The sequence below is a fragment of the Alosa alosa genome, chromosome 22 (assembly GCF_017589495.1).
Source record: "Alosa alosa isolate M-15738 ecotype Scorff River chromosome 22, AALO_Geno_1.1, whole genome shotgun sequence".
Taxonomy (NCBI): domain Eukaryota; kingdom Metazoa; phylum Chordata; class Actinopteri; order Clupeiformes; family Clupeidae; genus Alosa; species Alosa alosa.
In genome coordinates this window covers 23,642,133-23,666,155 of record NC_063210.1, presented here as the reverse complement: position 1 = coordinate 23,666,155, position 24,023 = coordinate 23,642,133, and the positions used below count along the sequence as shown (strand labels likewise).

General features: G+C 41.2%; 1 protein-coding gene across 1 annotated transcript in view; it reads left to right on the top strand.

Annotated features, from left to right (window-relative positions):
* Positions 1-18,750, top strand: part of LOC125287610 (deoxycytidylate deaminase-like) — a 33,201-nt gene extending 14,451 nt beyond the window's left edge. The window contains exons 2-6 of the mRNA XM_048233532.1: positions 4,451-4,528; positions 9,571-9,706; positions 10,728-10,844; positions 16,973-17,069; positions 18,088-18,750. Coding sequence (XP_048089489.1) covers positions 4,457-4,528; positions 9,571-9,706; positions 10,728-10,844; positions 16,973-17,069; positions 18,088-18,184 — 519 coding nt within the window. The 5' untranslated portion in view covers positions 4,451-4,456 and the 3' untranslated portion in view covers positions 18,185-18,750. The remainder of the gene's footprint in view (positions 1-4,450; positions 4,529-9,570; positions 9,707-10,727; positions 10,845-16,972; positions 17,070-18,087) is intronic.
* Positions 18,751-24,023: the final 5,273 nt, after the last annotated feature.

The window sequence follows — 24,023 nt, the reverse complement described above, 5'->3', positions numbered from 1 at the left end:
ATGTAACGTTTCATTGTGAATCAAATTAAAATGTTCTCCTCTTTGCAAACGTAGCCTAGGGATATGGTGACAGATTCATTTAATAATGTTGCAAAGGTAGGCTACTGCATCAATCCATAGGCCTATGTTTCATTAGGCTACTAAGCTATTTGTTTTGCCTTACTCTTTATTCATTTAGGCTAGGCCTTTTTATTCAGTTATTAATCATCTTCCAGGTCCTTCCGCACTACTTGTGTAGCACTGCGCATTCTCCGACCTGTCACCTGTCAGTCATCATCGAAGAGAGGTGTTTGGAATTCCAGCGTTACAATCGTCAGAAAACTGTCATAGCCACGAAGACTCACTCCTAGTTTAGGAGTTGTCTGAAAGGCTTTGTGAATAACTTTTAAGAGAAAACTCCAATCTAAAATCTTTAAGTGCGATTTAGGGAGTAGCCTACTCCTAGTAGCAAGATAAAAGCCTTTGTGAATAGCCTACGGCCCCAGTTATTCATCATCTTCCGTCCTTGTGTAGTGACGCATTCTGAGACCTGTCACCTGTCACTCATCATCGTAAGGGAGGTGTTTGGAATCATGCCAGCGTTACAATCACCAGCCAATCAGCCAATCAAGGTGGTCACGCTTGCCCATTTACCCAAATTAATGGTCGAATATTACTGATGATCATTGTTATTTAAGAACATGCAGTGTGCGTAGGGTACCAAAAAACATCTTGCTCGTAAAAAAGCATCATAACGCACATTCTGGCGGGTCTGTTATTTACTGTAGGCTCGCGAAAACCACATGCCTTTATTTTGGGCAAGCCTGCATTCATTCATTCATTCATTCAACCTTTATTTATTCTCGGAGGGTCATTGAGGGAAGCCCTCATTTTCAATGAAGCGAAATTACAGAAGCCGAAGCAAAGCTCCCACAAAGAAGACAACATTCGAGGCCTTCTGTTGAAGAATTTTATATAAAGCCTGTGCTGACAGTAATCCTCCTGCCCCTGATAGGCCTACCACAGCTGTGGATAGTGTGGAATGTTCAAGTAATAACACAATCCAATGTGTGTCTCAATTGTCCCCCGCTGACCACCTCACACATTTCTCTAGATTTTGCAACGAACTTACATGACACAATGCCATAACATATGCCAGTTTTAGGACACCGAATAATGTTTGTAATGATACCAGGTAGGCCAGGTATTGTCGAAGGTGCATGGTGAAGTGAAATTCTTACTTTGGAAAACAAACATTTGCGATATCATCGCCCGATCATCAGAATATTGCAACAGATTCTATGTTCTGGACTGTAGGTAACTTGTTAAGCCAGTGGTTCTCAAACTTTTATTTCATTCCCCACTTTGATCAAGGGGCATGACTGATGATAGTGGAGACCCTTTTGCAAGTCAGCATCTTCGACGGTAGTCTATTAAAAATATAAGTTTTCGATGTCCCAAACGGAGAGCCATACTTTATTGTTTTTAACGATCTCTATGCTACTCACAAAAATGTAGGCATGGGGACATGATGAAGTAGGTTATCCAACTGTCGTGTGTTAAATTATTGTGATTACGAGCCAGTGGTTTTCAAACATTATGCATGACTCGGACATCTAATTAAATGCAACAGGCTCATATCGTCCTCGCATTCGCAAAATGAGGACCAGTGTTTTGTCAAATTGCAAATAGCTATTCGTTTAAACTATTTTTTTATGATAGTAGCCTATACAAAAAGCACTTCATACTATCTTAATCTTGGAATATGGGGAGGGAAGTGGCGCGTCTGCAGTCAGCCAAATATGAATGTAATTCTGCGGCATAAAGCAGATGTAATTGTTTATTGTACAGAAAAATAAAAATGACATGTCAAGCAGTCAATTGACTACATTGCAGTCAAGAAGTAGGGCAAATTAATTTCTGAAACCAAAGCGTGGGTCATAGTTGTCTAAGCCTCTATTGCGTAGCCTGTTAAAAACGTCGCCAGATAGTATTAAATCGGCAACAACATTGTTTTCTGCAGAAGCCTACCCAAGGCTACAGATTAATTCAGTTAGTTAGTTAAAACAGTCAGTCAGTTAGTTAAAACAGTTATTTCTCTACTGGCTCAATTATCACACCACCTGTTTTGATTTGCGTAGTTGCGTTAACCCCAACACTGACAATAATGTAGACAGCAAATTTCGATTTCGATTTTCGTTACCACCGTGTAGTCAAGCCTTAAGCCATACCCAAGTAGCCTAAATCGAGGTAATGTTTAATTATGCATGATTTATTTTGTTATTGAATTCGTAGGCTGGGATTACTCTCGGCAACAATTATGTAAGGGACGGCAGGCAGAGCGATGTACAGTGGCAGAGCGACGCACAGTGGCTGAAAGTGGTACTAAAGCTTCACGCAGCTTCACGCCGCGTAATACGCGAATGAAGTGGTCATTTGAAAGCGATGCCCACTGTATGTGTGTCCTGCCTATCAAGGTTTACATAACATGCTTATTGTTTGTATGTGTGTCTTATCCATTTATGCTCTGTGTCTGTTTAAGCCAGCCCAGGAAATCTCAGTTGATATTGGTTAATACTAAATGAAATTTCCTGGGCTGGCTTAAATAAAGATGGTTAATATTCTCAGCAAGAATATACAAAAGCCGCTCCAGTACATCAATACTTTTCTTTCTTATACCAACCTACATAATACATGTAATTCATGTACACATACACACTTGACCCCCACTCCCTCAATCCTCTCATTCCTCCCACTCCCCTCTGCTCTTGCCCCCCCCCTTCTCATCTCTCTACTCCGTGTATACCTATCCTTGGAAGAAATAACACACACGACACACTGCCTACAGGCAATCATGAAAACACTTAAAGTGTAACTTGCCAAAATGCAACCTAGGGTCTTTTTGTGAGTCAAACTTTCGTTTAAAAGTATAATTTGGACGGAAACGGTACTTTTAGGATTGACTGTATTGTCGTTTTCGGGCCTTTTGAATGGGAGTGCTAAACACTATGAATGGGATTTTTTTAAAAACTAAGAAGTCTCGACTCAACATGAAACTTTGCTCACCAGGGTCTCTACACATGAACATTGTTTGTGTACAGAGTTTACTAAAAAAGAGGTTTTGGCAAAATGGTGCAAGCGGAAAAACCAGCTGCTAAAGTGTTGTTTAAAACCTTTCTTTTTAGTAAACTCTGTGTTGCGTCTCCAGCACTGCATTCAATGCAAACGTCTGCGAGCACTGTAACACACAGTTTCTACACACAGTTGCGTGCGTTGCAGTGCTGGAGACGCATTCTATTCACCTTACATGGGCTTACATTTGGCTCCGTTGCCAAACTGAATTGTGGGTCCGTTGCGTTGCGTTTCTCCCGTCGCTCGCGTTGAGAAGTTCAGCTGATGCTGCACCGACCGACGGCAGCGGCCAAATCAAGCCAATCGACGGACGGCACCAACCAATTAAATTATGGTTATACAGTACTGTAAGTCATTTGCATAGCTACCATCGGGAACACCCACTGGCATGCGTTGACGGACCGCAACTGTGTGTAGAAGCCATAACTTTATATGGGTTTATGCCATACGTTGCCGAAGTAAATTGTGGTTCCGTTGTGTTGCTCCCATCGGCTCCATAAAAAGTTGAGAAATGTTCAACTTTTGCTGCACCAGTAGGCAGCAACTCAAGGCACCAGCCAATCAAATTACGGTTATACTTCAAGGCATTTACATAGTACACACCCCTGACCTTTGGGAAAACCCACTGGCCTTCAGTAACGCAATGCAACTGTGTGCATCTAGGGTAAGCGGTTTGGCCGTCCTTCCCCCCGAGGCAAAATTTCTCTGGCCGAAACTTTTGAGGTGTTTCACTGTGTGAAAAAATGGATATTTCCCCTCCGTTTTTTAAAATAATTCCGTTCATACCAATGCTAAAAACAGCTGGGGAAGGGTGTCGCAAACCTCTCGAGCAAACAGAGATTTCGAACAAACGAGGGAACAACATGTCACAATGCTGAAACGCTGCTTTCTCCTGATTACATGCAAAAGTTTTCCCACATTTCCACTTTGGCCAGAGTTTTCAGAAATAATTGTTTTCAGTGATAAAAACCTTTGTTTCCGTGTAAATCAAAGGGCAAACCACATGGAAATATATGCATTTTTCCTATGTGTAAACGGGGTCTTAGAAGCCATCAGTCTAGCTTCTGGAGACAGCATTTTAGTTGCAAACAAAATCAACCGAATCATGCTCAGATTACGTGATAGATAGGCACGGTTGCTCACCTGTCCATCATTGTACAAAGCCCGCTCATTCAATTTGATGGATCCCAAAAGGTCTGATTCGGGCATAGTTGCTCCTCAATGTAACCATTCCGGACCAAACTTCCTGATCTCAAATGTTGTAGGTGGGGCTAAGTTCAGCTGGCTTTTATGCTAATACTCCTGTATTGTTTTTTTCTCTCTTTCCTGACAAATATAGAATAAGATGGACAACGATACGTATTTCATGGCTGTGGCCGTCCTCGCTGCAAAATGGAGCCCGGACCCTAACACTAAGGTATCACTGCCTATAAGTCCAAATAATTCCCCCACCATTCTACTCTTTATGTCATGAAAAGGGAATGGGCCTGCAAGGCTCATCATGGTTCTGTCAGGTTCTTTATACAGGTTCTGAATATAGTAATTTAGCGCTCATATTCAAATAAAAATATGATATATACTGTATATATATACCAGTACTGTATTTTTCACTAGGGCTAAATGACTACCACAAAGGATGAGAAATGAAATAAATAAGTAACTAAAGTAGACTAGAAGTAGTATACATATTGACAGAGTATGTTCACAATATTTTAAAAATGCATCTTTATGATGACACGTTGCCATGGTCAGAAACTAAGTTACTTTACCTTAAAATGTTGCATATAGTTTACATTTCAACATTGATTAGGTTTTGGTTGTCGGTGATTTTATTGCACCCCTTTCAAACTGCACAATTATTTCTCTGCGTGCGTGCATGCGTGTGTGGTGTGTGTGTGGTGTGTGTCTGTGTATATGGATGCTTTGGTTAGTGTTATGTTAGTGTTTAGGACTAAAACACATATTTTTCCAATCATGGTCTGATTCAGTTTTCAATTTTGTCTGTCTGTTCTTTGCCATCTCCTTAGTAATAATATAATATTACTATATTAGCCTTTGGAATTAAAATAACCCCACGTCATCACATACCCTTTACCATATCTCACGATTGGCATGGGGTACTTTCCATAAGATCATCTCTCAATGCAAATCAAACCAGCTATTAGGCTATCTGAACTAAAACCATCCCAATCTCTAGGTATGTTGAAGGGTATGTGATGATGTGGGATTATTTTAATTCCAAAGGCCAAGGGAACTTTTTCAGGATGTATAGTACCCTGGATCCATGAAATAACTGGCCTTTAAAAATAAAAATCTGCCTGCTTCTAAGGGAATTTAACAAAGGGGTATGAATACTTATGCACCCTGTATTTTAATGAAGAACATTTATTTATTTACGATACATTATTAATTTACTAAGATTTTTTAATTCCTCTTTTTAGTCAACTTTAGCATGGGGCTGAAGACTTTTTATTGGAGTCTCTAAGTCTTGGGGCTGCATTTTGCACACTGGCGCATTGCGTAAAACTCGTTTTCCACCCGCGCAAAGTTGAATTCGGTATTTTGCACACTGGCGCATTGCGTAAAACTCGTTTTCCACCCGCGCAAAGTTGAATTCGGTATTTTGCGGCATTCGCGTAAAAAACTCGTTTTCCACCCGCGCAAAGTTGAAGTCGGTATTTTGCACGCCTGGCGCATTGCGTAAAACTCGTTTTCCACCCGCGCAAAGTTGAATTCGGTATTTTGCGCGGTATTTTGCGTAAAACTCGTTTTCCACCCGCGCAAAGTTGAATTCGGTATTTTGCACACTGGCGCATTGCGTAAAACTCGTTTTCCACCCGCGCAAAGTTGAATTCGGTATTTTGCACACTGGCGCATTGCGTAAAACTCGTTTTCCAAATGCAGCGCAAAGTTGAATTCGGTATTTTGCACACTTATTTTTTATTCATCGGTTTAAAATGATGTTACGCCCCAAACACACCCATATGACTGATTAAAAAACCTAGGAACACCTTGTTGCGCCATGCGCTCCACGTTTGATAACGAAACCCCTCTCAATCTGAACTGGACATCCTACTAAATTTGAATAGACTTTTGACGAGTGACGATGCACTTTAGAATGTCATGATGGGACTCTTGAGTCTCTAAGGGACTTTTCGTTATTTATAAACGGGGCCACCGGAAGGATTTTAAGTGCTTCAATCAAAAGTAGCAAGACCCTACCCTGCCTGCAAAAAAAATTACAACGACCCTTCAGTAGCATTTTCAAAAAAGGCATGTCCCTCCCCGGCCAATTGTTGATATCTTCCGCCCACGCTTTAAGTGCTACGAAAATACATCGACTTCAACTACTGTTCTAACATCAACCTCTGCTTTCTGATCTTACACATCCCACTTCACCAAGATGGTGGCCATTTCAGTAGATTTACTCACTAACATTGTTGTGGAAACACAATAAGCATGGAAACTAAATGCACACTTCCTGCAACTGCATTAGCCTAATTGAAATAAGTTACTCCTAGTAAGTATTCACATGAAATAAAACAATAAAACACTGAGACCATTCAACAAAGCACACTGGGTAATAAAAAATTCAACACATGAACTTGTTGCTATGGACTCGTCTCTAGGCTTCCTCAGTCATTGTAAAGCTGTCTATGTTGTAAAGCTGCCGAAGCTGAACATGATCCAAAACTCAATTTCTCAGACGAGCGTCAATTTGGGAGCTTGCTACACTCTTTTCTTCTCAAATGACTTGAAAAGGCCGTTTGCACAATTTCACAAATAATCACAGGGACCGAAAAATACCTAACATGCCAACGTTTTCCGGGTTTATCATTTTAACTTTTCCCCGCTGTCTTGCCGTTTTAATATTTTCCCGTAGAACAGCGGTCCCCAACCACCGGGCCGTGGGACATTCCTAACCGGGCCGTAGCCTACGACATGAGTTTAAAAAAATGCATGCAAACTAAACTCTATTTAATTCGCAATAATGTCGCGTTTTTACATGGCATAGGCCTATATGCAGTTGTTTGATTGCACGCATGTTTGCATTTTGCAAGGTCTTATTTCTTACGTCTGTCTGTCCTGCCTTCAACACTTTACATATTGCCTTCAGCGCTGCGCAGCCTCAGGTCAGCTCACTTCATTTGATCAGTTCTTGGTATGGTAGTGTCACACAAAGTTAGCTAAACTGCTAGAATGAGCAACAAAAAACAAGCATCTTTAGCAGGTCACTGGTCAGAGTGTTCGAGAGCCGCTGCAGAGATTTCTTACAGAAAAAAGTCACCGCTGCACATTTTAGTGATGAGGACTGGGTGCCAAAACTCGCTTACCTGTGTGGCATATTCGGGTTGCTTAATTACCTCAACCTGTCACTCCAGGGGAGAATGACAACTGTCTTTAAACTGGCAGATAAAGTCGCTGCATTTAAAGCCAAGCTTGATTTGTGGGGACGAATGGGGACGGGGTGTATTTGATATGTTCCAAACAGTAGTGGGGGTTTTGGGAGAGACTGAGGCAGGGCCCTTTCTCTTGCAGCTGGTGCGCAATCACCTTGTTGCGCTTTCAAATGAGTTTGAGCGTTAGGCTACTTCCCATCCTCCAAAGATCCACGGCAAACCAATGAGTGGGTCCCCAACCCATTTGTCAATATCCAGAATAGTCATAACTTGTCAGCGCAGGAGGAAGAGCAGTTGATCGAAATTGCAAATGACGGTGGTCTTAAGAGTGTGTATGAGGAAACCTCTCTGGCGGGTTTTTGGATCAAAACCAAAGCAGAATATCCCGAGATAGCGTAAAAGCGCTGAAAAGGTTGCTACCATTTCCCACCACGTATCTATGCGAGGCCGGGTTTTCTGCAATGACTGCAACTAAGACCAAATTGCGCAATCGACTGGACATTTCAAACACACTGAGGGTGTCACTGTCTTCCATCACCCCCTGATGGAACCTTCTTGTTGCAGGGAAACAAGCACAGGGCTCCCACTGATTATATTCGTAATGCACGTTTAGTTCCATTTGTTCCCATATTTTGTTAAGCATGTTCACACTTGATAGATGTAGCTTCAAGTTGTTAAATTTTCATAGTTCATATTGTTCAATTTTCACTTCTTCAAGTTCACGTTTTTCACATTTTTAAGAGTTTGTTACCTTCACTGTTAACTGGAGCTAGTTCTTTTCAAGTAATGCATGCACAACACATTTGGAACATGGAACCCCCGACAACCCCGGTCCGTTGAAAAAAATGGGAATCAAACCGGTCCATGGTACATAAAAGGTTGGGGTCCCCTGCCGTAGAATATCCCATTTTACTGTAATACTCTCATAACATTAGTCCTGCATTCTGGCCTGTCTCTGTGTTGTCCTGTTGTTACCCCTTGCCCTTCCAGTGAAACAGATGTATTCAAATCATCGTTTTGCTTGCTTGAATGCGAACTCAGAGTGCATCTAGGCCTATTTAAGTTAACAACGTGGTTGTCGTGAGAGCACGATTCATTGGCGCTTGCAGTGTTCGGCCGTAGGCTATGTCTACGTGCGCACCTGCCACTCAGCTACGAGTAGACAAAGAATTCCCCCTGTATATTCACTCCAAGTTGGCCTACCATAACTTACCAACTCTACACTGTAGACCATAAACTGACTATTTATATGACCAATGTATTTGTTCAACTTTATGAAGCAGAATTACGCACTGCTACTTGGAACATAACACATTTTTGTTGGCAGGAGAGAGAATGACAGCGATTAACAAATTGCACTTGTTGCTGGTTACCAATAAACAGGGCCTACTATATATTTTTTTTGCAAACAACGAAAACAGAAAGGATGGAGACAGCAAAGCTAGAGATGGGCAGGAACAAGGTCAATTGGTAGAAATAATATAATTTATAAATGTATAAAATAATAATTCATTTATAAAATAAATTTATAAATAACGAACAGTCCCTAAGGTCCCGTCCCGTGACAACCTTAAAGGAAAACTAGGCAGGATTAGCTATATTTCCCCTTCTGCTGGAGAAATCGTGCATTATGCTATTTCAAACTGTGGAAAAAGGTAACGATGGATTTGTTTACAAGCTAGCGAAATGGTTAGCATAAGTTTGGCAGAACTATGTGGATGTTACAAGGTAAGAAACACGATTTAAAACGAGTTTCTTGTTTCTCACTTCTCTTTCCGGGACGGTAGTCTCAATGTTGCAAGGTTGGTTTTCCACCTGGGGATGCTAGGGGCAGCGGGGAAAGTCACCATTTTCACCGGAACAGGTCATTTAACCATCCAAATGATTTCTAAATGGGTATATTACGTTGAAATAGTTGTTGCCTCCTCTGCTGGCGAGCCGGGATGTTCAATGACATTCTTCAGTTCACAGTACCATCTTTGTGGCCCCTGCTTTTTGTCTTGCAGAAATATCCCTTTTCTTGACCTCATCTGACATGTTGACATTATTTCTGTCCAAGGTCGGGGCCTGCATTGTGAACCCGGATAAGAAGATTGTGGGCATCGGCTACAATAGGATGCCGAATGGCTGCCCCAATGGATCGCTGCCTTGGGCTCGAGAGAGTGAGGACCCACTTGGAAATAAATATCTGTATGGTGGGTAGCGTATCTTAATTCAAACTTTTTCATCATCATCATCATCATCACCATTATTACCAGACTCAGGATCCATTCAAGACACAGACAACACAGACAGGACATACAACTTACATTAGAAAGGATAAGGCAAACAAAACACATTGCACTTCTATGAAAGACACCTGTATTTCCACAGGGGTGACTGGTACTAATCCTAGAATTGGCTAACAGCATTACAATGTTCTGGAAGACAACATTTGAATTTGTACATCAAACTTAAAGGAAACATATGTAAGATTGTGGCCAAAACTGGAACTGCAATCACTTTGAAATTACTTTAGAGCTGTGTATCACCTCCCCCTCCATCCTGACTCGAGGTGGCCAACCCGGATGCTGAAAAACTAATGACTTTGTGATTAGTAGATAAGTGGAGGGTGGCGCATCAGGACAAAACACAACATGACATGACAAAACACAACATCAGTTAAGGGCTGCAACATAAGGGCTAACATAATGTCTAGTGACATATTAGGGCCATTTTGTGATTAATTGAAATACATTTCTTATATATGGTTCCTTTAATAACGTCAATAACGCCTGAAAGGTGCTGATCCGTGCATTACTGAACAACATTTTAAAAGGAAAACATGGGTAAATTGACCCAACTCTGCCTCTGGTTGGCTTTCCATGAAATTTTACTCCTTACACCTTAGCCAATCATCATCACTTTTGCAGTTGTCTCGCCCACTGCAAAACACTTTGCAGCTCCTGTGTCTGAGAGAGCCTGGTTGGATGAAAGCAGCTTCAATGAAGTAACTACATAGTAACGCTAGTAACCCGCCACATTTTATTGTCAGTAATGTTAACGGGTCGTAACGATGGAAACAGTAATTGGATAGATTACTGAACTAACGCTGTTAGTAACGCCGTTGTTTCCATCTCTGCTCATCAGAAAGCTACCATTCCAACACGTAACTCAGTGATGTGTATGTAATTGTTGCCTTCTCTGATGGCTGTTCCTCTCCATCCTTGGTTGCAGTGTGCCATGCTGAGCTGAACGCCATCATGAACAAAACCTCGGCAGATGTGAAGGGCTGCACCATTTATGTGTCCCTGTTCCCCTGCAATGAGTGTACCAAGATCATCATCCAATCAGGTGAGGAAGGGTGGAGCAAATGAGGCAAGGATGAAGGACAGGAAAAAACTCAATCTGTACTGGCCTCACTTACGGCTTGCGTGCGTTGCAGTGCTGGAGATGCATCCCGTTCACTTTACATGGGCTTACGTCATCCGTTGCTGAACTGAATTGTGGGTCTATTGCGTCGCGTTGCTCCCGTCGCTTGCGTTGAGAAATTTACGGTTATACCTTAACCGTATTTACGGTTATACCTTAAGTAATTTGCATAGCTACCGTCGGGAACACCCACTGGCATGCGTTGACGGAACGCAACTGTGTGTGGAAGCCGTAAATGCTATTTTCTGCTTCTGCGTTGAATCGACGGCGTACCCCCGCAGACCCCTCTGCGTCGTCGCAAACCCCTTTCCGACCCCTCCATCGTAGCTCAACGTGCACCTCCAAAAAATTGTAACTTTGCGTCGAGGCAACGCAGACCACAAGAACTGTGATTGGTCAACTCGTCCTGTGTATTGATAGTCAGTGTTTCAAGCAGCCTACTGTGGGGAGTTAGCAACATGCTAGTTCACTGACATAAGCTTTGCAAATAACCAAATAAATAAATTTTGGTTACAGTGACGGGGTTATCCGTTTGTAAAGTGTCTATATATCAGTAACTGATTCATTCCATGTCAATTCAACCAGGGGCCACGCACTTAGGTCTCAAATGACCAGGTGTACCTATGTTATCCAGGAGACACACTAGATACTAGTCATTAGATCAAAATAAACGTTCAAAAAAACTAACAAGTCAAAGAAAATCTTTCTGGGGTGAGATCATAGAAGAGATACAGTACTCCAGAATTATTGGCACCTCTGCTAAAGATGACTAAAAACCCAGTATAAAAAATAATCTGTCGGTGATTTATTGTAAAAAAAAAAAAAAATAGGAAAAATACAACCTTGAAGGGATGCAAATTTATTTTCAGTAAAAGGAAAATCTTATAAAGAAATAAATATTTTTAAGGAAAGCATGTTGCTCACAATTATTGGCACCCCTGAAAAAATCTTATATACAAAACCTAACAGAAGCATTTTCATATCTAATTTCAATTTATTTAAGTTAATCAGAGTGTCTGTGAACTTTCCGCAGTAGTTCATGACTTTCTTTTTCACTATGGTATAAAAATAAAGTCACACAGAGGCTAAATCCTCTAGTCATTTTTCAACATCGAAAAGAGAATATACTAAATTTAAATAAAAAGAAAGTGTGTTGACATAAGTCAGAGAATGTCTATGAAAACTAGGTACTTTGTTGAAAATTCCTATATTTACAGTTAAAACAATAATTAAAAGGTTCTAATCATCTGGAAATGTGACGAACATGCTTGGACAAAGACCCATGGTTATCTTACCCATGTACAGTATGGAGGATGGTAAGATAGGAAAAAATCCATAAGAACCACTTATGGGGCTGTTTTTATTCCCAAAGGCCTTGGGAACCAGGGCCGTAGTCACCATAGACTTTGGGGGGGACGTGACCAAAATGTCCCCCCCAATATTCGGACATAGAAAAATAAAGAAAGAAAAAAAAGGCTATAGGCTATTACAGGAAACCAACAAGTCCCGCCATCTGAAATGCAATCAAACGTAAATAACGCACAAATTAGTGACCTGTTGATGGTTTCAGAGAGAGTAGCCTACACTGTGAGTCCTGGAGGTTTTGCGTTTGATGCGTGCGCTATCAAAAGCTTCCTGCACCCTGCTGCGGTGCAGGCTGTCAACAATATCGCAAAAGATACCAGTACAATTCTCACAAAACTTGTTGGAAAGGTGTAGCACTGTCTAAGGAAACCCCATTCATTTTTGAAGCAATTCAGAATCAGACTCAAAGGGAACTTTGAAGCATTTTCCATATTGTAGCCTATTTTCTCGCAATGATAGCGAAAGTGAAACGTAGTGTCCTTGTATTTGAATTTGTGCCATGAGCCTGTGTCATTCATTTCTTTCACGTCTTACAACATAAATAATGCATTCATATGCTAGTAGTAATGTCAGAAATGAACCGGTTTATAAGCCTCTTAGAAATGGTTGTTGCATCTTGCATGTTACATTTAGATGCATCCATGCAGGCAAAACGTAGCACTCAAATGTGGCGACAGCACAAAAGTTGAAAAAACTTTTACAATGGCGGTGATAGCCTACAGTCGCGGACAATAACCAAAGAAAGGAATTTCCACCTCCATTCACCAAATAAAGGCTGTGTTTCTACATGTTAACACAAAACGTAATTTCTATCAGAAACCAGCCTATAATGCATAAGGTAACTTGAGGTAAGTCAGACAGAAGAGGGACCTGACTTAGTAGGCTAGCCTATCTTGAATCCCATCCCGTTCAAACTACCTTAAAATTGTGTGATTAGCCGCCAGAATAATAAAATCAAAATACAAAATATGATTGGGCTATAGGTCCAAACCTATGAGTAAGCATTCAGTGTAATATAGAGGTTATCAAAGATACTCTAGTTTGTATTTTCTTTTAAAATATACATTTTGGAGACAAATGGAGTCATACCACAGGTCTATATCCAGGGATGGATGATTAAATGGACCTTCTGGGCCCAAGAGCTCAGGGGGCCCTGAAGACTAAGACTGTGTGAAGTTGCTTCTCCGCCCTTCTCTTCTATTTCCACAAAACTCACAAGTCGTCATAATATAAAGGGTCATTTTATTTAAGTCTTCCGGGGAAGTATGCCCCCGGGCCCCCTATCTTAACTGGGGTGGGTTTTTTGCATCTATGCCCAGGGGTTCATAATCCATCCGTGCCTATGTCCGTCAAAAGTTTGGTATATCCTAATTGACTGACTTAACTAATGACTTGTTTGTGATTTTAATAATATTTTTGCATGGCAGCAAATTTATTGAAATTCTGTTATTGAAATTCACACCGCACCACAAATTTGGTCCCCCCCAATGTTGACATCATGGCTACGGCCTTGGGTACCAAACTAAGGTACCAAAACAAACGTCCAGATCTAAACAAATATGGTTTGCTGAACAAAAAATCAAGCTTCGGACATTTCCATCTCAGTCCCCTGTTCTAAACTACATAGAAAAACAGTGGGGTGAGTCAAAGAGGAAAATGCACAAGTGTGGACCTAGGAATCTGGACGATCTGGGGAAATTGTGTATAGATAAATGGTCTTAAATCCCTTGCTTTGTATTCTTCAACTTTATGGGGTGTCATAGGAGAATATTACAAGCTGTTTCATTGGCAAAGGGAGGCTTATGAAGGTATTACAAGCAGGAGTGCCAATAATTGTGAGCAACGTGTTTTTGTTAAAAATATTTATTTCTTTATGAGATGTTCCTTTTACTCAAAATAAATTTGCTTCCGTTCAAGGTTGGATTTTTCTATTTTTTCATTGTGAGATTACAATAAATAACCGACAGAATTTTTAAACCGGTTTTTAGTCAACTTTAGCAGAGGTGCCAGAGGCCCACTGGTTAGCACTCTGGACTTGTAACCGGAGGGTTGCCGGTTCGAGCACCGACCAGTGGGCCGCGGCTGAAGTGCCCTTGAGCAAGGCACCTAACCCCTCACTGCTCCCCGAGCGCCGCCGTTGTAGCAGGCAGCTCACTGCACCGGGATTAGTGTGTGCTTCACCTCACTGTGTGTTCACTGTGTGCTGTTTGTGTTTCACTAATTGACCGATTGAGTTAAATGCAGAGACCAAATTTCCCTCACGGGATCAAAAAAGTATATACTATATAATATACTATACTAATAATTCTGGAGCGTACTGTAAGTGTCTCGCAATGTTCATTTCTATGAGTATGGAAATGTAACCTGACTCCGCCAGATGGATTGCTTCGTATTTGGCCGTGGAGACTCCTAGCTTCCTACTGTAGCTTCCCCAGGAATACTCGAATATTCGGATAAAACATCAGCGATAGCTATCCTCATCTCATCCGTGGACGTCGCCATGTTGTTTAGATTGAACAGTAGCTTCTCGTTTCGTCACAACTAAACCCGCCTCAAAACCAACGCTGATTGGATGTTCGTTTGGTGAACTGCTCCAAATTTTCTCTATCGGAGAGATGCCAGACTAGCCTGGTAAACCAGACCCTGGAATCTTTCAGATTAAGGGTCTGGCCATGAGTAATGAAAATGGCCCAATTCGAGGGGCGGCACCAAGCATGCATTTGAAACTCTCACTGCACGCAGTTGGATAGCGCTACGACCAATCACAACAATTCATCAGTGTCAGTCATCAGTGTAGCTCGCCTTTGTCCCGCCTACACCGATTTGATTGGTCCCTCTCGCTCGAGAGATAGAAGAAATTTGGATCATTGCTCGTGGCCAGAGTATCTTGCGGGCACAATTCAAATTGTGCTCTCGTGAGAACTCTGGATTTCCAGGGTAATGCCAGACTGATCTGCGACTGGAAATCTGAAGCTCGCAAGATCAGGATGGTCTCACGCGGCTAATGGAAATGCACCATAGTTCATCTTTTAGTTCTTAGCATTGTGCAGGCTACATTCACAAATACATTAGCCTACATGAACAGAATATAGAAATAGGAAAATGTCTTGGATCCATTGCAACTGCAAGATTGGTAGCCCAATTAACAGTCAGTGACATTGTGACTTCTATTCTGTGCAAAATGTGACTCTCCGTGCAAAATATGCATGCTGAAAGTTAAAGCTGCAGTTGGCAAGTCTGACAGATTGAGGGAACTTAGCCAAAATGTTGAATGTTTACAACTCTCATGCCCCTCCCCCACTACCACCGAGCACCCCCTCATCGAGTTTGTGCTCGTCAGTGCGCACCAGACTGCACCAGACTGTGATTGACAGTCAGATATCACATAGCCCTGCTCTGATTGGACCAGAAGAACCAGGAGCTGTGGATTTTTGCAAAACAAATAACAGACTCTAGGTGGAGGTAGAAGTGCAGGTTTTTTTCTAAAACCGGCTGATTTATGTTGTTCTGTCGGAGCACAGTGTCGGTTTCAGTGAATATGATCAAAAAAATCTTGCCAACTGCAGCTTTAAAGGGAATATTAAAATGTTTTACACTGGCCTTTTTTGGGTTACCAGTATGTATTGGTAGACATCCCTGATAACTTAGCCTATACAGTGTCAGATAAACTCCCTTTGGTTTCAGCCAATTAATTGACAGTGTTTCTTTTACTGTCGTCCTGGCTGTCGGAATAGTCCAAATAGCACAAAGGAGTTCGCTAAAATATTGGTGGGGGCAATTTTGTCATCTCAAAATATTGACAAGGACTAGTCCCTAGGGTCCCACCCTAAACCTACGCCCATGCTGTAGTGATAGGCAGAGCTTCCCTGTTTCCCTACATGCAGCCCCTCAAAGTGCGCTCCTCATTTGCAAACATTTTTCTCTCTGTGTGCAGATAGGGACAACACATTACTTTTAGGAGTGCATGTTTGTCTTCATTCTATCTCTCTCTCTCTCCCTCATTCCATACTTTACTCCATCCATCTATTTTCATCTCACAGCCTCACTCACACCTTGAAGCATGGAGGTTTTATATAACTGGAGAGAATAAGTCCCACTCCCATGTTCACGCCCCCAGAGTGTAGCGCTGTAGCTGCCTGGCCGCTTTAGCTGTTGGAATTCAACTTGAACTAGGTAAAACGTTTTTTTTTTCCGTATCGACAGTACTCGGTGACCTCGAGAAACGGAGATCTATGTGAAAAATCACTCTTTTTTTTTCTCTTTTAAAGTGTAACTCCAGCTAAATTTGACCCCAGGGTCTTTTTCTGCATTACTCAAATACTGTAAGCCGAGACAGTATTTTTCATTGATCAACCACTACAGAGCTTGTCCCAGTATACGCTATAGCCCCAAATCACAAACAGTGGATTAGCTAAGGGCGGTAAGCTAAAAGCTTCCCAACCGTCCCCCTACCAGCTCCTCCTACCCAGTATCGCAAGGATTCGTTGGGCTGTCACGTTTGGTTAATCTAATATTCGTGCTGGGGTTGGAGGAGCTTGTAGGGGGACAGTTGGTTCTCTAACTATATTATTGTATTATTGATGTTTTATGTGTAGGGACATGTCAGGTCAGCTCCTGCTCAGCCTGTCATACAGGTAGTTGACTTTCTTTCTCCATTCCTCTCTCCCTCCCTCTGTTACCTACAGGTATAAAGGATGTGATTTATTTGTCAGACAAGTACAAAGGCGAGAACACTACAAAAGCCTCCAAAAAAATGCTTGATTTGGCGGAAATCCCATACAGGTGAGTCTCCAGAGCTCCTCATCTGGCACCTACTCTGCCATTGACATGAGGGAAAGAGAGGGGGCCAGACATGCTTCATGTACATCTAGCTGGTTGTTCTAAGGTTAACTCTCAGCCAGACAAAAAAAAAATGTGGCATTGCTGCATTGTTCATTCACAAATATGGCCGTGTGTGTGTGTGTGTGTGTGCAGCCTTACTATACACTGTGCTTTGTGTAGCTATTTGAACACAGGTATGCTCTTTGTCTGTGTTCATGTGTGAGTGTGTTGCAGTGTGTACTCACCAGTCAAACATACAGTGTGTATGTGTGTGTGTATGTGTGTGTGTGTGTGTTTGTGTGTGTGAGAGAGATGGACTGTGTGATGCAGTAGTGTGTGTGTGTGTGTGTGTGTGAGAGAGAGAGAGATGGACTGTGTGATGCAGTAGTGTGTGTGTTCATACCAAGAACCATACCTACAACTATAACGGCAAAAAAGTATTGTTGTGGCTAATATGGACGACAACATCCACACCTAAATTATAACAATAACAATATGAAGAACGATATCATTGGGGATCACTTTTAAAATAAAAAGCTGACGGCCATTCAGATTCCATCAAACTCTAGCATGTATTCATCAACATGAGGAGAGATTTTCCTAAAAGGTGTAGGGAAAGTATTTTCACGAGATGACAAAAGGGTTATTATGTTAGTGGGAGATGGGTTTCTAAGCTGAAGGAAGGAGAGGAGTGAGTAGGACTGGAGAATGAGCAAAGATGGGGTTAACTGCTCTACTAGAAGTGCCAAGACTGATAGATGGGGATAAACTCACTGAACTGTGCTTGTTGGGGGAGGTTATAGTTAACGCTGTGAATTTGATCCCCCTTCTTGTTTCACTCAAGTTTGGGTGAATTTCATTCAAAGCATCACAAGAGAAAAGTTCACTTAAACTTTTTCTTAAACAAAATATTTTCCCTTTTTTTCCATTTGTGTGTGTGTGTGTGTGTGCATGTGTATCATGTGTGTTTGTGTGTCAGGGTTTTTCTGCCAGCTTCCAAAGAGATCGTCATTGATTTTGGTGAAATTGCGCCTGGTCTATTTGGTAATCCACCGGCTGATCCACCAGCTGATTGACGTCCGGCCCTCTCCACTATCCTTCCTCTACCACTGATGGCTTCTGTTCTCTCCTTCTCAACACAATCACTGCCTCTGAAGATCTGAATTTAGGTGATCGTAGGGAGCTGGTGTATTTAGTCTGTTATACTTTTACTTTGAGTCTTTTAACCTGCAAATGTTTTAAAACTTTGTAAAAAATATATATATTACTAAAAGCTTTGGAATGTAAATAGTGGCAACACTATTCCTAAGCTGTCAGCAGCACAGGCTGTCACCCTTAGTGCCTTTAAAATAGTTGAGTTTGTATCTCATTTTTTCTGGGTTTGTATCTATTTACCTTAATTTTTCCCCTAACAGCAAGTATAATGCTATTAAGTGTAATCTTCCACATGTATTACTGAAGTACTGCCTTTTAGAAATGTTTAATGACTAATAGTCAAGTTTAGATATAGTGGGTCTGTTATGTCCATTTTGAAGGCATTGTTGTGAATGGCTTTTTAATTCAATGCAACATATAGCTTACCAAATGCATTTTCTGTTTGACTCCACTACTGCTGTGACAAAATAAAATCAGCCAAAACCTGTGTATTCCATTCATCATTCATACTGTCATAAACATCAGCTATTAGGTAGGCTACTCTAAGTCATGGGGTCAAAGGTCACGGTCACATGGGTAATTGTACCATGAAGACTACTCTTTCGCTGGCACCTGTTCATCTTCTACACAGCTCTGTGGGCTTGTTTCAAAAAGGTTGCACCACTGTAACTTACAGTAAAATATCATTATCAAATAAAAACTGTTTAAGCTGTTCATTTACAAGGGATTCAAATTCTTTAGCAGACAGTCTGGAGATAGGCTAATAGTTATGTAGGATAGTGGGATCACCTTTAATAGTGGAAGGACAATCGCTGACTTCCAAGAGCAGGGGATTGACCCACTGCAAAAGCTAAAGTTGAAAGTAGAGGCAATCGACTGATCCCTATCCCCGCCCATGAAAACGCAAATAAGCCTACATGTTTACAGTAGCACCAGCCGCACAAGCTCAGACAAGCGCCCGCCCTCAGCCTTTTCGATAGCTAGCATAGTTAGCTAATCTTTGCTAATGTCCACTTGATATTACATGGCACCAAGGGGCGAATTCCCGGAAGTAGAAGAATCAATGGAGGCTGGAGGGACCACTTCTCTACTAACCCCCATAGAAGCCCATTCATTTTAGGATTTATTTTAAATGCCATAACTTCATATAGCATATATCCTGTGCCGACATTGTAGCTTCTGTATTATCTACATAAACAATATAGAAGGCAAAACAGGCTCAGCTACCTCGTATGTAATGTTGAGGTTCCCGTAAGAAGTATAGTTAGCGAGTCCGGTTGTAGGGGAAGCTAACGCACCGTAGGGAGATAACCGTATTGTTTGGATAAGAAGCTCAGTCAAAGTCCTTATAGGCAAGTCCCTCCACTCGGCGGCCATTTGACAACGCTTTTTGGGCACTCGTCAGGCATCCATTTCGGCAAAAATGCGCGTGCGCAAGGCTTCACGACACCAATCTTGGTCCAGCGGCGAGATCACAACACATGATTGGCACGATATCTTCACAACACACCATATGATTGGCTCAATCTATTTACATGTCAACGTTTTGCCGAGGAAGGGGTGGGATATGCGTAGACAACGGCCATATTGGCGTGACAAACTAAGCCCCACGCAATTCTATGGAGTATTTTTTGAATGCTGTGTCTCTACATTAGAAAGTCTCTGGCTCAGTCCGGCCAGCACGGAAACTGTATGAACAACATGAACAAAGCTATGTATGTTAAGGTAAAGCATTGGATAGAGGCAAGTAAAGCTAATGAAAAATGGCACGATAATTATTTGAGGTTTTCGATGGATTGACCATAGGTCAGAAAAGTGAAGATTAGCTTCTAGTGCTAGGTAGCAGTGGCTATAACTTTAAGTAGGCTATAACTTTTTTGTTTGTTTAACCATGACTGTTTTTGAAGATGATCATGTGTGGTAGTTTCAACATTAACACGACTTGATATCACTTGTGAGGATGATATTAATAATAATACTTAAATAAATGTTTAACTTTGATGACTTTGAAGGCAAAGGAAGTGTGAGAAGAATTTCTGTGTAGCCTATCGCTCCGCCTTAACAATCTTTGGCCTATCTATCATATGATATTTAGTTCGATGCTAACGTCATGAAGTTAAGTGCGAGTCTGCGCAGTACTTGGGGGACCAACTGAAAAATCATTCAATTTGACTCTGTGCCCTCCCATTGAAAACGACGGAGTCTGTTCGTCCATTTTTTTTACTGTCTATGAATGGCACTGCCCAGATAGCAAGAGGCTAGCGGACCACTGTCGCTGTTCTGGTAACTCTGGTAACATCAACAAATGGTAACTAGTGGAGAATGCATGTTGATTAGATAATTTGATTGACAACTTTATACCAGACAATTTAAGTAGGCCTAACTAGATGGATTACTGGCTGGAAAATACGTTGGATATGTTGAAGTACGTTCTATGACTCTATGGGCGCCATTTTTATAAGCTCAGGTGTCGTCACAGACGCTGGCTACCGTGGGAATCCTATGGCGCTGATCCTAAAATGTTATCAATATTTGTTATTAAGTGTGCTTGCAAAGCAGCACACTTATTGTTCTTAAGTTTTATTATTTTTCCCGTCTCCCTAATTTTTTGTCAGCTCTAGCGCCTAGGCCATTTGAGACAGAGACACCGTTCCAACTTTAAAACGTCCGGTCAGTACCGGTGTAAGATGCTCGCGAAGATGACGTCAGGTGGGTGTGTCGTTCGTCCGTCATATTGGATTGAACAGAAAGCGAAACTAAATTTTCACAGGTCACAAACTTGGTTCGAACGCCACAAAACTTGACGTACATTATCGTTGGACCAAGCCTCACAAAAGTTACCAGAAGGATTTTTGATTGTCGAAAGCGTTTGCCCGTCACAGCCAAATGAAATCGGGCGGGAAGCTTCGAACAGGAAGTAGATCCATATCTCTGGAACACTGTCACATATCGATACCAAATTTTGTATTTGAACTCGGGACTCCAATGTGAGGGTGCATAAGCTAAAAAAAAAGAAAACATTCCAAAAGTTTCCAGCATTTGGCAAACCACCCACCCATATTTGGTAACTATCACCACATTTGCAGTTGTGCATCTAGCACAATGCCTTCCAAGTATGCTCAATGTCTCCAGGCAACATTGCCCAATCATGAAATCCTTGCTCAGCCATGGGATAGTATGGACTTACGAACTGAAATGGTAAGGACAACATTAGCTATTTATTGCTGACGTAGTACAGTTATTTTCACATTGACGGTATTCAAATTAATTTTTTCATTATTGTTAAATATCATGATGGGAGAGTATTATTAAAAATGTTACAAGTATGCAAATGCATATGTTTACGGGCATTTAGGTTTTACTTTGTTGTTTTGTTGTAAAGTACTAAGTAGGGACAATAAACAGATATCTCTGTTACAGAAACGAGCTGGTAATCGCTCATTGAAGAGGGAACTATGATAAAAAGATTGTTTTCCTAAAAGCATGGAGTTGACGAAATGTCACGTTAATGTTAAATAGCCTACATCTAAACGCTAGGTGGCAACGTTGTATTACATTTCACTAGTGTACTTGAAATAGCCTACGGTGTGAGCTTCACAAGTAAGGAAGGTGCAAATATTATGTAATTTATCATGGGAAATTATTGGAAATGTTATTTCTTGTTTATTCTAATTGCAAACCACACACATCCATTCGTAATCACACGTACACTTTTAATACCTCGAAAAGACTCTCATTTAGTTTATTTGATGTTGCCTAGCAACGCAGCGTTCAGAGCAAAGATTCTAGAACAGAGCTTCAGAGAGTTTTGAGTTTGTGGCCAAGTACCTAAAATATCGGTTTCCATGTGTATGTGCTGGATGGTGTACTTCCTTTATGAAAGTGTTTTATAGAGTTATAGACATAATGAGTCATGTTGTAGTGGTCAACATAAATGTGCCCCTTCTGTCTGTAGTTGCACAGTCAGGTTGCAAACACTTATCCAAATAGTCTTTGGCCTTACCATATGTTGCTGAAAGTGAATGACATGTGTTAGTGCAATGTAACAAGTTGAATCTTAAAGAAATGTTTTAATGCAGTATGTTTCCTTACCACAGCCTACCAAGACCCTCACGTCATCAAAAACATCCCAGTTTTGACCTGGTGGAAGGTGGTTTAAAACGGATTTTTGGAGCCGCCAGTGGTCATAGGAGCCAGGCCAGTAACACCTTCAGCTTTCCCCAACCTCCTCGAGCCAGCTGGATAGCACTACGGCAGCGTCTTTGTCCGTGAACTCCACCACCTTCCACATCTGTGCCATCTGATAATAAGGTGAATGAATGAAACACTTAAAAAAGAATAATATTTCTGAATGAATGAAACACTTGAAATAGAAGAATAGTTCTGATGAGTTTTGAATGTATGAAAAATAACCCTTAGAAATATATTTCCAGAATTTCCTATATTACAAGCATCTATCTATCTGTCTTAATCTACACACCAAAGTCACTATTGGTGTATATGCTGCAAGTGATCACTATGTTAAGTGATAGGTAAACTGCCTGTAACTAATCATAACATAACTTATTAGCTACCTAAGCCTAACTATCTTCAAAGGCTTGCCGGACTCGAGGCAGATGCCCCCTCCCCAGAGTTACCTTTACATAAAAGACAAAAAAAATGAAAGAAAAATAAAGCACTTCGCAGGAAGAGTAGACAACGCTACTCGGCTGAAGCACTCTAACTACTCAGAGCATTCACATCATTTTGTCAGATAGATAGATAGATACATACTGTAGATAGATGCATATTTATAGGCTATATGTTTTTTTTTCTTTTTAAGGATTTTTTCAGGATTATGAATTGGGGGTTGTTGAGGGTTAGGAATTAGGATTGGTGAAGAAGAGGGATGGCAACATAATAGTCTTGGTCTGGCAAAAGCACACATTTTCTTCGAACATCCTCAAGGTGCCCAACTTCAAGACTGTCTTTTAGTGTGTGTACCTGAAAACAGCCTATGTGAGCGGATGGGCAGGGATAAGTGAAATGTGAATCTCTGTAGCTAAATGTTCTGTAGACTATAAAAACTGAACCAGATGATTTCACAATGTTTTGGACCAGTGCAATCTCCTGTCCTATCGCTATACAGTTGTCCCCAGTCTGTTGACAGACAGAAGTCTTTTGTTAATGCCTTTCTGTACTGTTTGGCATTGCTGAATTGCAGAGGCAATGGACCATCCTGGTGTGAGTCAACAAACAAACACAACAAAAGGGGCTGCGCACTTGGAGGTGAAGTCAAGGCATCAGGCACCTCTGACAGTCTCTTGACCACTTGTTGTAATGGTTGATGAGGCTTTCTCAACATTTTTTTTATTTTTCCAAGAAAATTTTCATAGGGAAACGAAGAGACACGGTCAAGGGCACCAAATTGTCAGTATACATCAGTTAGATGTATCACCTGATGTATAGTAAAAACAATTTCCCCTTCACCATATAAGTCTCCAAAGTTTTTTACAAATGCTGTCAGTACTCTATTGGCAAAATCAATCATGGGTGCAGAGAGGTTGGGACTGAGTAATAAAAACACCCACAGAGAACAACAAGAAGTTTTCAAATATCTCTCTTGGTAGAATGCGTTTCAGAACCACACAATGAAAGCATATGTCACTGAATGCATTTCATAAGTTGTTAAGTTACTATTGCGTGGACGGAATGCCTGTAACACAACACAATACTTTTGTGGACGAAATTGATATGGGATACACAGAATGATGCGTGTAG